Source organism: Pelodiscus sinensis, chromosome 32 (assembly GCF_049634645.1).
Source record: "Pelodiscus sinensis isolate JC-2024 chromosome 32, ASM4963464v1, whole genome shotgun sequence".
Lineage (NCBI taxonomy): Eukaryota > Metazoa > Chordata > Testudines > Trionychidae > Pelodiscus > Pelodiscus sinensis.
In genome coordinates this window covers 1759006-1773477 of record NC_134742.1, presented here as the reverse complement: position 1 = coordinate 1773477, position 14472 = coordinate 1759006, and the positions used below count along the sequence as shown (strand labels likewise).

The 14472-nt window shown below is 57.1% G+C and overlaps 2 protein-coding genes across 5 annotated transcripts in view; both read left to right on the top strand.

Annotated features, from left to right (window-relative positions):
- Positions 1-13349, top strand: part of LOC142823149 (butyrophilin subfamily 1 member A1-like) — a 46599-nt gene extending 33250 nt beyond the window's left edge. The window contains exons 1-8 of one of the 4 annotated variants that reach the window (XM_075913695.1): positions 134-432; positions 1738-1842; positions 3428-3775; positions 4445-4561; positions 5422-5442; positions 6693-6713; positions 6806-6832; positions 9185-13349. In XM_075913695.1, the coding sequence (XP_075769810.1) occupies positions 1749-1842; positions 3428-3775; positions 4445-4561; positions 5422-5442; positions 6693-6713; positions 6806-6832; positions 9185-9861 (1305 nt within the window). In that variant the 5' untranslated portion in view covers positions 134-432; positions 1738-1748 and the 3' untranslated portion in view covers positions 9862-13349. Of the gene's footprint in view, positions 1-133; positions 433-1415; positions 1843-3427; positions 3776-4444; positions 4562-5421; positions 5443-6692; positions 6714-6805; positions 6833-9184 lie in introns of those variants that run through there. The other 3 variants (XM_075913694.1, XM_075913693.1, XM_075913696.1) reach the window with 3 other exon arrangements.
- LOC102447889 (uncharacterized) overlaps positions 1-14472 on the top strand; it is a 97756-nt gene that overhangs the window by 2667 nt on the left and 80617 nt on the right. The window lies entirely within an intron of this gene.

Sequence of the window (14472 nt, the reverse complement as noted above, 5' to 3'; positions counted from 1 at the left end):
GCTTCTCACTCAGGGGCCACGTCAGGGGGGTTGTGGGGGTTGGTTTTTTGTGTTTGTTTCTCACTTGGGTGCAGCCCCCCCCCCCCGATTTTACTGTGGGCCAGTGGCCCCCGACCCGAAAAACGTTCCTGCGCCCAGTGTCACTTTTCCCCCCTCCCACCATAGGAAACGGCCCCCCCAGCCGGGTTCCCCTTTTCTTCCTGCTAGTCACTGGCGGATGTGGGAACTCAGTACGGCCTGCAGCCCTTGTGGGGCAGGGGTGGGGCCCTTCCCCAAAAGTGCCGGGCGGTGACACAGCCCCTGACGGGCTCTGGCCTGCCCCCGCCGTACCCGAGACTCTGGAAAAGGGTCACAAGAGCCATTTGGGGGCCGGAGCGAGCCCCGCGCAGCAGGACACGGCCGGGGGGTCGGTTCAGTCCGGCTCAGAGCAGGGTGAGGGGAGACTTCCTGCCAGGGGTGCACACGGTCTGGTCTGTATCTGGCTCTCAGCCAGGCCCCCGGGCGTGGCCCTTTCCTCGTGCTGCACCCCACGACCCACCACTGCCCAGCGGGGAGTAAGGGGTGAGAGTCATTGGAATGTCAGACAGGCACCGACACACCACAGCCCCCTGGGGAGGGATCCAGGGCCCGGGGGTGGCAGTGTGGGGAGGGGCCAGAGCTGGGGAGGCTGGGAACAAGGTGAACTCTGGGCAGGAGACTTGGCGGGGGGGGGGGGGGGTCTCCTCTTCCTGCCCTGCGCGGCATCCAGACGGCACTGTCAGAGAGGGCCAACAGGGGGCTGGGATGTGGACCCTCCCCTGAAGTTCCCCTGGGAGCGAGCACGGCTGGTACCGCGCGTCTCCGGCCGCCCCTTCGATGTGCCTGGCTGCCTGCTGCTTATGAACGGGTCACAGTCCTGCTGGACAGGAGGACAAGTGGGGCTCCGCGGGGTCTGTTCTGGGACCGGCTCTGTTCAATAACTTCATCACTGATTTAGCTATTGGCATAGAGAGGACGCTTATTAAGTTTGCAGATAATCCCAAGCTGGGAGGGGTGGCGACGGCTCTGGAGGTTGGGTCGGAATTCAAAATGACCTGGACACACTGGAGAAATGGTCGGAGGTCGATAGGATGAAGTTGAATAAGGACAAATGCAAAGTGCTGCACTTCGGAACGATCAATCCGTGTTCTCCTTGGCCTCTGAGGACGGGACAACAGCAATGGGCTGAAACTGCAGCAAGGGAGGTTGAGGTTGGACATTAGGAATAAGTTCCTGCCCGTAAGGAAGGTGACACACTGGGATAAGTTGCCTGGGGGGTTGTGGAGTCTCCATCTCTGGAGATATTGAAGAGCAGGTTGGACAGACACCTGGCAGGAATGGTCTAGATGGTGCTGGGTCCTGCCGTGAGGGCCGGGGTCTGGACTCGATGACCCCTCGAGGTCCCTTCCCATCCAGTGCTCAGTGACTCTGCGGTTCTGGTGCGGCGCACGGGGCTGCCGACACGGCCGGCCTGCAGGAGCCTTGGGAGCCCCAGAAGCCCATCTGGGAGTGTCCCACCTGCAGCCCTGCTGCGCCGGCCGTCTCTTTGCCAGAGCGGGGAACCGGGGCCCCTCTGCTCTGGGTCTGTGGGTACCGGGCAGTGCGCTAGTGGCCGTATCACTGAGCCATGGGCCGGGCCGGGAGATTCAAGCAGCCGAGGGGCTGTCGCTGCCTCCCCCTCACTCGCCCGCTGGTTTGTTGTTGCTCCTGTTCCCCCAGGCCCAGCGACGATGACGGGGAAGGATCCCGCGTCCCCCCCTGGCTCCGCGCTGCCCGGCTTCCTCACGCTCTGCCTCGTGCTGTGGGCTCCCAGACTGGCCCCAGGTAGGTGCTCCGGCCTCCTCCTCGCCGGGTGGATATCCCTGTCTGCTCAGCCCTGCCAAGGACACGAACGCCCGGGCACAGCTGGGGGCCCAGTAACCGCGTCTGCTACTGACACAGGGCCCCTGGTGTGTCCCCCGTGGTGCTTCTGTAACCCACACACTGCCGGGAGTGGGGCACGGCCCTAGCTCGTGGCACTGAGACCCCTTACAGCCATGATAGTGCATCTGCCCTACAGCCTTAGCCGGGTGCTTGCTGGCTGTTTGCTCACATGGGTGTGGCTCCTGCACTAATTGCAGAGGCCCCCGGTTCAAATCCACCTGGAAGCGGTTACATGAGCGCCCCTCCGTGGCCGGGTTCCCCGGTTTCCTTTCTCCTCTGGCTGATGGCGGGTGGAGCAGCAGAGAACCTGGCGCAACATGAAATGAGTTTAGCTCAGTGCGAAGGGAGGGCTGCACAGATCCCCTCCCCCGTTAGCTACGATGCGCCCCGGGCTGGAAACAAGAAAAGTGTCGCCCCGGAAAGCAGGAGGCAGATGTTTCAAGTGGCAACAAAGGGTGTGTCTAAACTACATGGCCCCGTCGATGGAGCATGTAGATTAGGCTGATCGGCAGAGGGAAATGAAGCCGCAATTTAAATAATTGCGGCTTCATTTAAATTTAAATGGCTGCCGTGCTCTGCCGACCAGATGATGATCAGCGGTCTGGACACACCGCTGTTGACAAGGAAGCCTTTGTCGACCGGTGCAGGTATGCATCGTGCAACAAGGTGAAACGACCAAACCTCCATGAATTTATCTAGTTCATTTTTGAACCCTGAAGTCCTGGTCATCACATCCTCTGGCAAGGAGTTCCACAGGTTGACTGTGTGCTGGGTGAAGACAAACTTCCTTTGGTTTCTTTTAAACCTACTGACTATTCATTTCATGGGCTGACCCCTGGTTCTTATATTATGGGAACAAGTCAGTAACTTTTCCTTATTCACTTTTTTTATAATTTTATCTCCAATCTCCCCTTTGTCTCCATTGTTGCCATTTTCTGAACCTTTTCCAAGGCCAAGAGATATTTTTGGAGATGAGGCAACCACATCTGTATGTAGTATCGAAGATGTGGGCATCCCGTGTATGTGCCCAGACAGAGGCAATAGGAGATTCTGTCTTATTCTCCATCCCATTTTTAACGATTCCTAACGTTGTTTGCTTTTTTGATGGCTGCTGCACATGGAGTGGGTGTTTGCAGAGAACTACCCACAGTCACTCCAAGATCTCTCTTGAGTAGCCAAATTACTCTCCATCCTATCGCATGTCGAGTTGGGATTCTTTTCTCCAATCTGCCGTGTTTTATTTTTTCCAATGTGCCATTCACAATCCCTGAGGGGTGGGGCAGGTAACAGCTCCAGGGAAGTACCAGCCCAGGGAGAATTGCATGAACTGCATTAGACCAAATCCCAGAAGCCCAAGAAAACAAAAGCGTTTGGGTATAAAAGCTGGATGTGAACTGCTCAGAGGCTTAAAGGTGCCGCAGGACTCCCCGTTGTTTGTGCCGACACAGACTAGCCTCTGAAAGTTTTCTCCTTGTCCGTTTCCCAGCACAGTTCACAGTGACGGGACCTGAGTGCCCCATCGCCACCTCCCTGGGTGGGGAGGCCGTCCTGTCCTGCCACCTCTCCCCCCGGATGAGCGCCGAGAGCATGGAGGTGAGGTGGTTCCGATCCCAGTTCTCTGCAGCTGTGCATGTGTACCGCGACGGGCAGGACCAGTTCGGAGAGCAGATGCCGGAGTACCGAGGGAGAACGGAGCTCTTGAAACACAACATCACCGACGGGAAAGTTTCCCTGAGAATACGCGATATCCGGCCCTCCGACGAGGGGCAGTACACGTGTTTTTTCCAGTTGGGTGTCTCTTACGAGGAAGCTTTATTGGAAGTGCAGGTGCCAGGTCAGTTACATTGTTTTGTAAACTCTCCAAAACCCCGACTGGTGCTTGGATTGTGACTCGCCAGAGTCTGGGGTGGGGTTAGTGGCCCAAATCTGACGCTTGAGCTAAGGGTTAATGAGACACACAAACAGCCTCTAACCAGCCAGGTGACACTAATGTGTTGTGGTTATTACTGTTACTTTGTGCACGCCTGGGGCTGAACTTTTGCGGGGCCCCACTTCTGCATTTATCATGCCAGAGAGGGGAAGGAGCCTATGACCCTGCAAAAGGGCTTTTTCGACAGAGGTGCCCACACTGACTGGACGCTCTCTCGCATGTCAGCTGTGATTGCTATGGGCGGAGTGGCCAGCAGGGCCCCTGTGCTTTTTCCTCTTCCCTCTTTTTGGGAAGAACTCCCTCTTCCCCGGCCACACACGCTGTTTTCCGAAAGGGTTCTTCTGCAAAAAGGCTTCTCTCTCATAGATAGAGGTTTGCCAATGTCGGAAAAACCCCTCTGTTCTTTTGATTTTTTTTTCGAAACAATGAGATTGCAGTGTGGATGTAAGTGAAGTTTTTCCGAAAAAACTCTGCCGTGTAGACACAGCCTTAGTCCCAGCATCACCCCTGCGCAGGGCCCTGCCTTCGTGGGGTGCGTGTTTCCTCCTATGTCAATGACACTTTCTCTTGCAGAGCTCTTTTTCCTGAGGGCCAACCCCTGGAAGGTGGCCCTCGGTGTGACCCTGGCTCTCCTGGCTGGTCTCATTGCCCTGGCCAGTTACTGCTTCTGGAGGCAGCACCGAGCGCAAGGTGACGTGAGAAGAGGAATGGTGGGAGGGGGAAAGGGCAGGATTAGTGAAAGGGATTTAAAACCAAATCCCAGAGTAGAGCTGTCGGGAGGAGGGTTTTGATTCAGTGTCCGGGGGAGCTGCAGGCAGGGGAGCCGGGCTGAGGGGGAAGAGGGAGCCGAATAGGTTAAGTCTGAACCGAGTCATGTCAAGTGGTTTCACCCTTCAGCTCCCACGATTAATCCCAGCTCACGCTGGGGCCAGGAGCTACCCCCGCTGGGGCTCTGCAGTTAAATGCAGTAGGAGCCAGGTGCTGAGGCAGCTTTGAAACCGGCTCCCCCCAGCGCTGGCTCCTCCTCTCCCCCCCCCTTGCTGCGTCTGACACAGCGGCTGCGAGGGGGGGAGCGAGTCGTCCAGTACTCGCTGACATCCCCATTTCAAACTGCCCCAGGGCTGTGAATCCGCAAGTCTTGCTGAAATTACCGGGCACTGGCTGTAGGACCCCCAAGACAGCTGGGAAAATCACCCCCAAAGGGTTTTCTTAGCTGAATATCCTGGTTTCCATGCCCTGGGGTTGATTTTGAAACCCTGTGAATTCCCATCCTGCACCTCACCCTGTACTTTGTGCTCCTTTCTCCTGGCTTCACGGGGTTAACACTGTCCAGTTGCGGAGGGATCCCCTTAGCCCTGGCCCGGTGGCTGGACGGGTCCTGATTTTCATCCCGTGCCCAGTCCTGCGCTGCCAGGGAGGTGCTGGGTCTGGCTGATCACGCAGCCCCGTCCAGGCTCAATCTCAGGACTGGGACGTCCCTGCGGGAGGGTCTTTGGGACTCGCTTCCTTTCGGCAGGATAACAGGACTCCTCTCTCTGTTTGGTTTCCAGGCAAACTCCAGGTGGAGCTCGGTAAGTTCCCTCCTCTTTGCCCTTTGCTCTGTACAGCACCTGTGTGATACTGTCTCCCACTCGGGGCGACCCACCCCTCTCTCTGCATTTGGTTGCAGGGTGGAGAAGAATCACCCCACCCCTCATGGACTGTAAATGGCACATTGGAAAAAATATCCCCAACTAGACATATAGTATGATGGGGACTAAGCTAGCCACAGCTTATCAGAGAAGAGTGATGGTGGATAGTTCTCCGAAGACGTCCACGCAGTGCGCACTGGCAGTCAGAAAATCAAACAGGATGTTAGGAATCGTTCAAAAAGGATTGAGAATAAGACAGAGAATATCTTATTGCCTCTATATAAAATCCATGGGCTCCCAAGATATTGAACCCTTCATACAGACATGGTCTCCTCATCTCAAAAAAGATATTTTGGCATTAGAATAGGTTCAGAGGACAGCTAAAATGCGCAGGGGTTTGGAACATGTCCCGCCTGAGGAGAGATTAAAGAGACGGGGATTTTTCAGCTTGGAAAAGAGGAGACAAAGGGGGGATAGGAGAGAGGTCTATAAAATCATGAGTGGTGCAGAGAAAGTGACCAAGGAAAAGTGATTGACTTGTTCCCATAATATAGGAACTAGGGGCCACCCAATGAAATGAACGGGCAGCAGGTTTAAAAGAAAGAAAAGGAAGTTCTTCTTCACACAGAGCATAGTCAACCTGTGGAACTCCTCGCCAGAGGAGGTTGGGAAGGCTAGGACTGTAACAGGGTTTAAAAGAGTGACAGAGATGCAGCCCTGTTAGTCAGTCTAGCTGAAACAAAAAAACAGGACGATGCAGCACTTTAAAGACTAACAAGATGGTTTATTAGGTGATGAGCTTTTGTGGGCCAGACCCACTTCCTCAGATCAATATGTGGAAGAAAATTGGCACAACCATATATACCAAAGTGATACAATCAAAAAAAGTGAACACACATAAAAATGACAAATCAGATTTTAAAACGGGGCGGGGGGAGGGAGGGAGAAGGGGGAAGGTTAGTGTCTGTGAGTTAGCACCATTAGGGGTGCTAATTGGGGAAGCTGTCTTTGGAATGGGTGAGATAATTAGCATCTTTGTTGAGACCCTGGCGTAAAGTGTCAAATTTAAGAATTGTCATTCATGCTTATAATGCCACCTTGTCCAGGCTAAATCTCAGGACTGGGAGGGTCTTCGGGACTCGCTTCCTTTCTGCAGGATAACAGGACTCGTTTCTCTGTTTTGTTTCCAGGTGATCTCCAGGCAGAGCATGGTAAGTGCCCAACCCCTTTCCCCTTGCCCCACAGAGCCCCTGTGTGACTGTCTCCCACTGGGCGACTCACCCCTCTCTCTGTTCGGTTGCAGGGTGGAGATGCGCCCAGCTCTGCGCAGGTACTGTCCAGCCCCTGGGATTGTAGCCACCCCGGGCAGTTACACAAACGCCAGTGGGGGGCGGGAGACCCCGGACAGGGAAGGGGAAGGGGAGTCAGTTCTCCAGGCCTAGCGGAGGGCTGGCTGGCTTGTAGATGGTGCTGTGGAGGCTCCTGCTCTGAGCTCCCGAGGGTCCCAGGTTTGATTCTTCCCACCGCCCAGTAACGCCCAGCAGAGCCTGGTATTAGCAGCCCCGACCCCTGGCAGGGCCACGGAGTTGCCAGCTGTCAGGGTCTCTGTTCGCTCCCCGTGTGCCACCAGCAACACAGAGGTCTCAGAACAGCTCTGAGCCAGGCCGGAGGGGCCCGGGAGAGCTCCCCTAATGCGGCTCCTTGTGTGACCCCCACCCTGAGTGTGGTTCAGTATAAGAGACACAGCAACAGATGAAATCTCTCCAGCAGGGGCTGGGGGCCAGCTGGCTTTTAGCTCAGGGGGCAGAGGCTCCCAGACTGAGGTCCCAGGTTCAAATCCGCCCGGTGGCGGTTACACTTGCGCCGAGGCAGGGCCCAGACCATCCCCGGCAGGGATCTGTCCAGCCTGTTTGTACCAGGGAGGGGATCCCCCAGCAGGCCCTGGAATAGGGCCCGGAGCATCCCTGCCCTGAGCTAGGAAGGGTTTCCTCCCCTCCAGCCTCAGTCTCCCTGGCTGCAGCATGGGCCCATTGCCCTGGGACACTGGGGGTTTCCCCATGAGGGTCAGGCTGGACTGGGGGCCCTTCTCCGAGGCGGGGGGCACTGGGGCTCGCACTGCCAAGGCCGGAGTGGGGCTGCGTCAGCGCAGGGGGCATGAACCTCAGAAAGGAATTTTGTATCAGCCCAGCTCTGGGACAGGTTGCCTGGCGTGAGAGCCCCCAGGGCTGGGCGAGGGGAGCTGGGGGGGGCTGGGGCAGAGGTGCCGGTGCTGGGAGACGCCGGGGCAGCGGCAGAGGGTCTGTGCGACCCACAGGACCCAGTGGGCAGAGAGTTCAGGCTGGACCCGAGTCTCCACTGGCAGCCGGGTGTGTGGGCCAAGATTGGGGCCCAGTGACTGGCCCTATCCCTCTCCTCGCTGCCCCCGCCTCACTGACACCCCCCCCAACTCTGCCATGGTCCCGGCCCCTTCAGTGCCCAACCCCCCCGCCGTCCAGCCCGTCCACTGATGCACCCACCCCCCCACCGTTCCCTCTGCATTTGTCTCTCCTCCCCGCTGCCCCCGACTCCCTCTCTGGCCCCACTGCTCCTCTAGACACCAGCCCCTTCCCTCTGTGCCCCCCGGCCCTCAGCCGCCCCCCTTCGTCCCTCCTCTGCCCCACAGCGCCCAGCTCCCCCTCTGGCCCCACCTCTCCTCTAGACGCCAGCCCCTTCCCTCTGTGCCCCCCGGCCCTCAGCCGCCCCCCTTCGTCCCTCCTCTGCCCCACAGCGCCCATCCCCCCCGCGCCCATCTGCCTCCCTGGTGCTGTCCCTTAGCCCCTGTGCCAGGCTGGTGTAAGTCCCTTCCCTCGCCCCGTCTCTGTCCCTCTGCCGGCCACATTTCCACCCCCTCTGCCCCTAGGGCCTGCCCCCCTCCACACCCACCGCTCTGCCCCACTGTGCCCCCTGCTCCCCCACCCCCTCTGCCCTGTGGTGCCTGCCCCATCTCTGCCCTCCTTGCAGCTGCCCCTCTGCTCCCCCCATCTCCTCTGGGGACTGCCCCTGGCCTTGCCCCACCTCTGTCTGCCTGGAACCCATCCCTCCGGCCCCCTCCCCCTTGGTAACTGCCCTGCAGTCTGCCCCACCCCTCCCGAGCAGCTGTCCCTCTGCTCACCCCTTGTGCCCCCTGGCTCCTGCCCCCACCCCCCACAGCCTCCTGCTAACAGCCCCTCCTCTGCCATCTAGGTACTGCCCCTGCCCTTCTGCCCCAAGCTTCTGCTCCCCACGTGGCTTCTCTGTCACCTCCCCCCTGCATGGTCCTGGCACCTGCCTCACTGCTCTTCCCCCTCCCCCTAGCACCCGTCCCTCCCCTAGATCCCTCTGCCCCACTGGAGATCCCCCCATTGCCTCACACCCCTCTGCCCCCCCCAGGGTCTGTCCCCTTCTTCTGCAAACCTCCCCTCATCCCCGGGATCCTGCCTTCCTCCCCCCTGGTGCCTGCTCCTCTGGCCCCCATTGCCCCTGTCCCAGCCCCTCCCCCGCTGCTCCTGCCCTTCCCCCCATGGTCTCCTCCCAGGCAGAGAGGCCCTGATTCCACTCAGACCCCCCCCATACAGTGATTAATGGGGGGGGGGCAGGTTAATTTCCCGCTGACCCCAGGGACCCGCCCCTGCCCCCGGCCCTGACTCTGTGACTCTCTCCCCAGTGGACGTGACGCTGGATCCAGACACGGCAAATCCCTGGCTCGTCCTGTCCGAGGATCGGAAAAGTGTGAGAGATGGAGACACGTGGCAGGATCTGACCCACATCTCTGAGAAATTTGACTCTTGTCCCTGTGTGCTGGGCGCCGAGGGGTTCGCGGGTGGGAGGCGTTACTGGGAGGTGGAGGTGGGGAACAAGACTGAGTGGGACCTGGGGGTTTGCCGGGAATCTGCGAGCAGGAAGGGGGAGATCGCATACTCACCTGAGAACGGATACTGGGTCGTGTGGCTGAGGGACGGGGAATACCAGGCCCGCAACTCTACCCCGACTCTCCTCTCCGTGAGCGCCAGGCCCAGCCGGGTGGGGGTTTTCCTGGACTACGAGGCAGGCGAGGTCTCGTTTTACAATGTGACTGACAGGTCCCATCTCTTCACCTTCACCGACACCTTCTCCGGGACGCTGCGACCTTTCTTCTGTCCCGGTCTCAACGCCGGGGGCACCAACGCGGCTCCCCTGACCATCTGCCCGGTGCCGGCCCAGGCGGGAGGGGATCCCAGCACAGCCAGTGAGGAGAGAGGAGCTCAGCAGGGAGAGCCGAGCGATTCCCCCGGCCGGGCTGAGGCAGAGGGGAGGGAGGAGGAGATACCTCTCTGCTCCATTGAGGCTGGGTCCCAGCTCTAGCCCACGTGCTGGGTACACCCCAAATGGTTCCTAGTAGTACTGGCCCGGCCCTGCCCAAACTGGATGGAAGGGTTTCTGGGGGTCAGGAAATGCCGTCAAAGCGTCTGTAAGTGCTACCACTGCATCCTTCTGCACTGGTTCCCATGCCAGTTTCTGATCTTTTTGAGAAATTGAGAGAATGATTTTGCTTTTTCACTCTAATTCTCCGTAAAATCCCAAGAAAAGCCGGCCGCACCCAGAAAGGATCTTGATGTCCCCACCTCTGTCGGGGCCGGTCATTTGGATATTCACTCTGTGTTGAGCCAGGATCACAGGATGTGCCCGGAATGGGACTGGTTCCTTGACGGCCACAGAGAAAGGAAATTCACCAACTCACGCCTGGTCCTCAAAGCCGACCACACCCTCTGTCCCAACCCTGCCTTTCTGGGAAAAGACAGCAATGGCACTAAAAAAAAATGACGTTTCCTCTCAAGGACTTGCATGTCCCTGAGCTGCTAAATGCACCACAATTCGCCGCCCCGCCTCACCACTGACTCTGGAGTCAAATGGCTCGTCTCTCCACGGTCAGAGAAATGGATACAGAGAGAGGGGAGGGAAACATCTGGCACTTGTTCACAGCCATGAGTCCTGACTCCCCACCCCTCAGCGCTAACCACTAGGCCACACTCCCAATTTGGCACACACACCCCTCCCAGCATTCCCACTTCTCTGCAGAAACTCCCACCATGAATCCCTCAATCTCCAGCCTTCCCCACCAGCTGTAAGGGTAGTTCAATGTTTGGCGTGTAATGTCTGTTTGGTTTGACATGTTGTATATGACAGGGTATCCCTGTTCCAATCAAAATGGAGGAACTGGCATCGATTTTGTAAAACAAAATGGAAGACGAGCCACACGCCCTGGGTCTGGCAGATCCTGATTTTCCCGCCTTTGGCAAAAAACAAGTAAACAAGTTCCGGTTTAAACCGGATTTACCTCAGAAGTACATCGCACGGGGTCTCCTAGCAGGGGAGGACGCTGCAGGGTCTCCCTCGCAGGGGCGGACGCTGCGGGGTTTCCCTCGCAGGGGTGGATGCTGTGGGGTCTCCTAGCAAGGGCGGACGCTGTGGGGTTTCCCTCGCAGGGGTGGATGCTGTGGGGTGTCCTAGCAAGGACGGACACTGCGGGGTTTCCCTCGCAGGGGTCTCCCACCTGAGAAGGCATAAAAGGCCTACAGCCAGACAGTTCGGGGCTGCCCATCCTAGAGGCAGGGTGCACGGGGTTTTCCTCACAGGTCGCTGGGCAGGTGATGACATTTTTGAGTGTAAAAAGTACAAAAATAGTAAAGCGCAGTAGAAGTTAAAACAAAAATTCAGTTTTTCCAAATTTCAGTGCCCCCAGGCTTCTCTCGACCTAAGGGTCCTCGTACTGCCGGTTGAGAAACACTGTCTTATGTGATATGCCATTGATTGGTCGCTATGACTAAACCGACCAAGTTGAGTATAAACAGAGGGGTAGAAACGACAATCAGTGGGAGGGAGGGAGCAGAATGGACCCACATGTCCTGGTTTTGCTATAACGAGACGGTACAGCCCCATCACACCGGCAACTCAGTCCCTGGTGTCCTGACGGGTGGGAACCAAAGAGACCGTGGCCTCCTGCCTGGTACTAAAGGCGGCGTACGGGTGACGTGTAAGTGAACGAGGCTTCATTATTGTACTATAAGCTCTTCTATTCATTGCTCTTGCAAGGCTGGGCGCTGTATGAATTGCTCTGCATTTTAACCCTCCAATACTTTCCATTGTCTAGTTGTGGTTTGTAAGGCTGGTCAAACGTAAACCACTGTGTGAACGGCTTAACGCGTGCAATACAAAAGGACGTGGCTAAGTCTTGCTGGAATGTCCTGGCTTCCCTTGGGTCTAAAAGTTGAACCACACGACAACTTCATGGACAGGGTGGTGTGCGATCTCCTAGAACACAATTGCAGCTGATAGTTTAGGGGAGATTTTCTGGCACCGGTGCATGTGGCATGGACATGAGCAACACCTCTGGAGAACACTCATTAGAGAACAGGGAACTAACTCTCTTGTTCACTAAGGGTGTGTCTAGACTACAGGAGGGGTGGCCTTTTTTTGAAAAAACTTCCCCTGCGTCTAGACTGCTGCCGCATTCTTTCGAAAGAATGCAGCCATGTTTTCAACTGTGGAACACCTCGTTTTACGAGGAAGAACGCCTTGTTTCGAAAGTGCTCTTTCAAAAAAAAGGCGCTATGCAACGTAAACTGTGCTTTTTTGAAAGAGAGCATTGGGTGCTCTCTTTCGAAAAAGCGGCTTGCTGTTCGAAAACACTGCTTGTAGTCTAGACGCTCTCTTTCAAAAGAGGCTTTTTCGAAAATATCTTTCGAAAAACGTGTGTAGTTTAGACGAAGCCTTTCACGGGACGCACCACCCTGTTCAATGAGCAGATTTTTCTGGCTCGGATGGATCCCCCCTGTTCTGAACCCCATATTGCAACTGGAGCAAGCCCAACCGTTCTAGCGACACCTAGATCGGGGTGACCAACCCGCGGCTCGCGAACCGCATGCGGCTCTTCAAAGGAAAAATTACAGCTCCCGCACCCACAGCTGTTCTGTGTTGCCCTGCGCAGACTTTTTCTCCTTGTCTGGTCAGGGCGCCGCTTGGGGCAGCGAGATCTGACGTTGTGGACATCGGAAGCCTGCTTGGACCACACATGGCTCTTAAAGGGGCAGCATTTTTTTTTTTTTTTTTTTTGCTCAACAATTTCTTTCTCTCGGCTCTTTGCGCTGTATCCACCCCTATCTTGGCTCTTTGTCAGGGCCTCTCCACAGCCCCTAATGCATGGCGGTAGTGGCAGCCATGCAAAGGAAGGAAGGGATCCATGTCTCTACCCTTACCTGGACGACTGGCTTCTCAGGGGGCGGTGGAAGGAGCAGGTTCAGCGGTCCATACTTTTGACCAGACAGACTTTAGACCAGTTAGGACTCTGGGTGAATGAGGCAAAGTCGACCCTAACCCCCACCCAGGTCATCGAGTTCGTGGGGGCACGACTGGACACCACGAGGGGGAGTTTCAGACTGCCCCCCTGACCACGGTGAGATGGTGCCTGAAAGTCCCGGGGCACATGGCAGCCTGTACGTAAATGCTTCGGCACGCCAGGTGGAGACCGCGCCCGCTCCAGTCGTGGCTGTTGAGCGTTTACAGGCCAGCACGGGACCACATGGACAGGATGGCCACCGTTCCGTCCGCGGTCCTGTCAACGCTGGATTGCTGGATGAGGGAGGTCAAGGTCTGCAGCGGGGTACCATTTACGCCCCCCCCCATCTCCGCCATGCAGCTAGGCACAGACACCTCAGAAGCAGGCTGGGGAGCCCACCTGGACGACCTGAGGACCCAAGGTATGTGGTCCGAGGCAGAGAAAAGGCTGCATATCAATGTCCGGGAGTCGCGAGAGGTTCGGCTCACGTGCATGGCATTTCTCCCTCGCCTCATTGCCCCAGCGTGGCCCTGCCAACGCTGGTACACGACCCTATGGGGCCTCATGACGGAGGACCCCATCCTCCTCCCGCAGGCCCCGGACCTGCTCACTCAGAACGTCGGGCGAGGTCTCTTATGTCATTTGAGCCGCTCGCTACCTGTTCCCTGTCTCACCTGTCCTGGAAGGTGGTGTTCCTGGTGGCTATTACCTCGGCTAGGAGGGTCTCAGAGCTGCGGGCCCTGTCCTCGGAACCACCGTATACGGTGTTCTCCAGGGATAAGGTGACCCTCTGCCCTCACCCAGCATGCCTGCCTAAAGTAGTGTCCCCGTTCCATATGTCGCAAGAGATAGATCTCCCAGTTTTCTACCCTAAACCTCATGCAGACGAGAGGGAGCAGGCGCTACACACATTGGACGTTAGGAGAGCAGTGGCATTTTATTTAGAGAGGGCAAGAGTGTTCCGTAAATCCACGCAGCTCTTTGTCTCAATAGCGGAGAGAAGGACGGGTGCACTGGTCTCGGCCCAATATCTCCTCGTGGATCACCGCCTGCATCAGAGCGTGTTACAAGCTGAAGGGGCGACCAGCGCTCTGAGTGACAGCCCATTCCACTAGGGCTTGGCCGTTGTCCACGGCGTCCTTAGCCCAAGTGCCAATCCTCAATAGATGCAGGGCGGCCACGTGGTCATCCGTGCACACGTTCACCACGCATTACGTTATCTCACAGCAGGCCCGGCAGGACGGGGCGGTGGGGATGGCTGTGCTACAATCCGTCACTATCTAGACTCCGACCCTACCTCCAGAGTTATGGCTTGGGAATCACCTACTGGAATGGACATGAGCAAGCACTCGAAGAAGAAAAACGGTTACTTACCTCGTAACTGTTGTTCTCCGAGATGTGTTGCTTATGTCCATTCCAATCGCGCCCGCCTCCCCTTTCTCGGAGTTTCCGGCAAGAAGGAATTGAGCGGGTTTGGAGCCAGCAGGGGTATATAGGCGCGGCTGTACCAGCGCCACTTTAGGGGGCTCCCCAGCTGGCCCCAACAGATATTGCTAAGGGTAAAAAGGTTCCGACGACCGTGCACGCGGCGCGTGCACACCTACTGGAATGGACATAAGCAACACATCTCGAAGGACAAC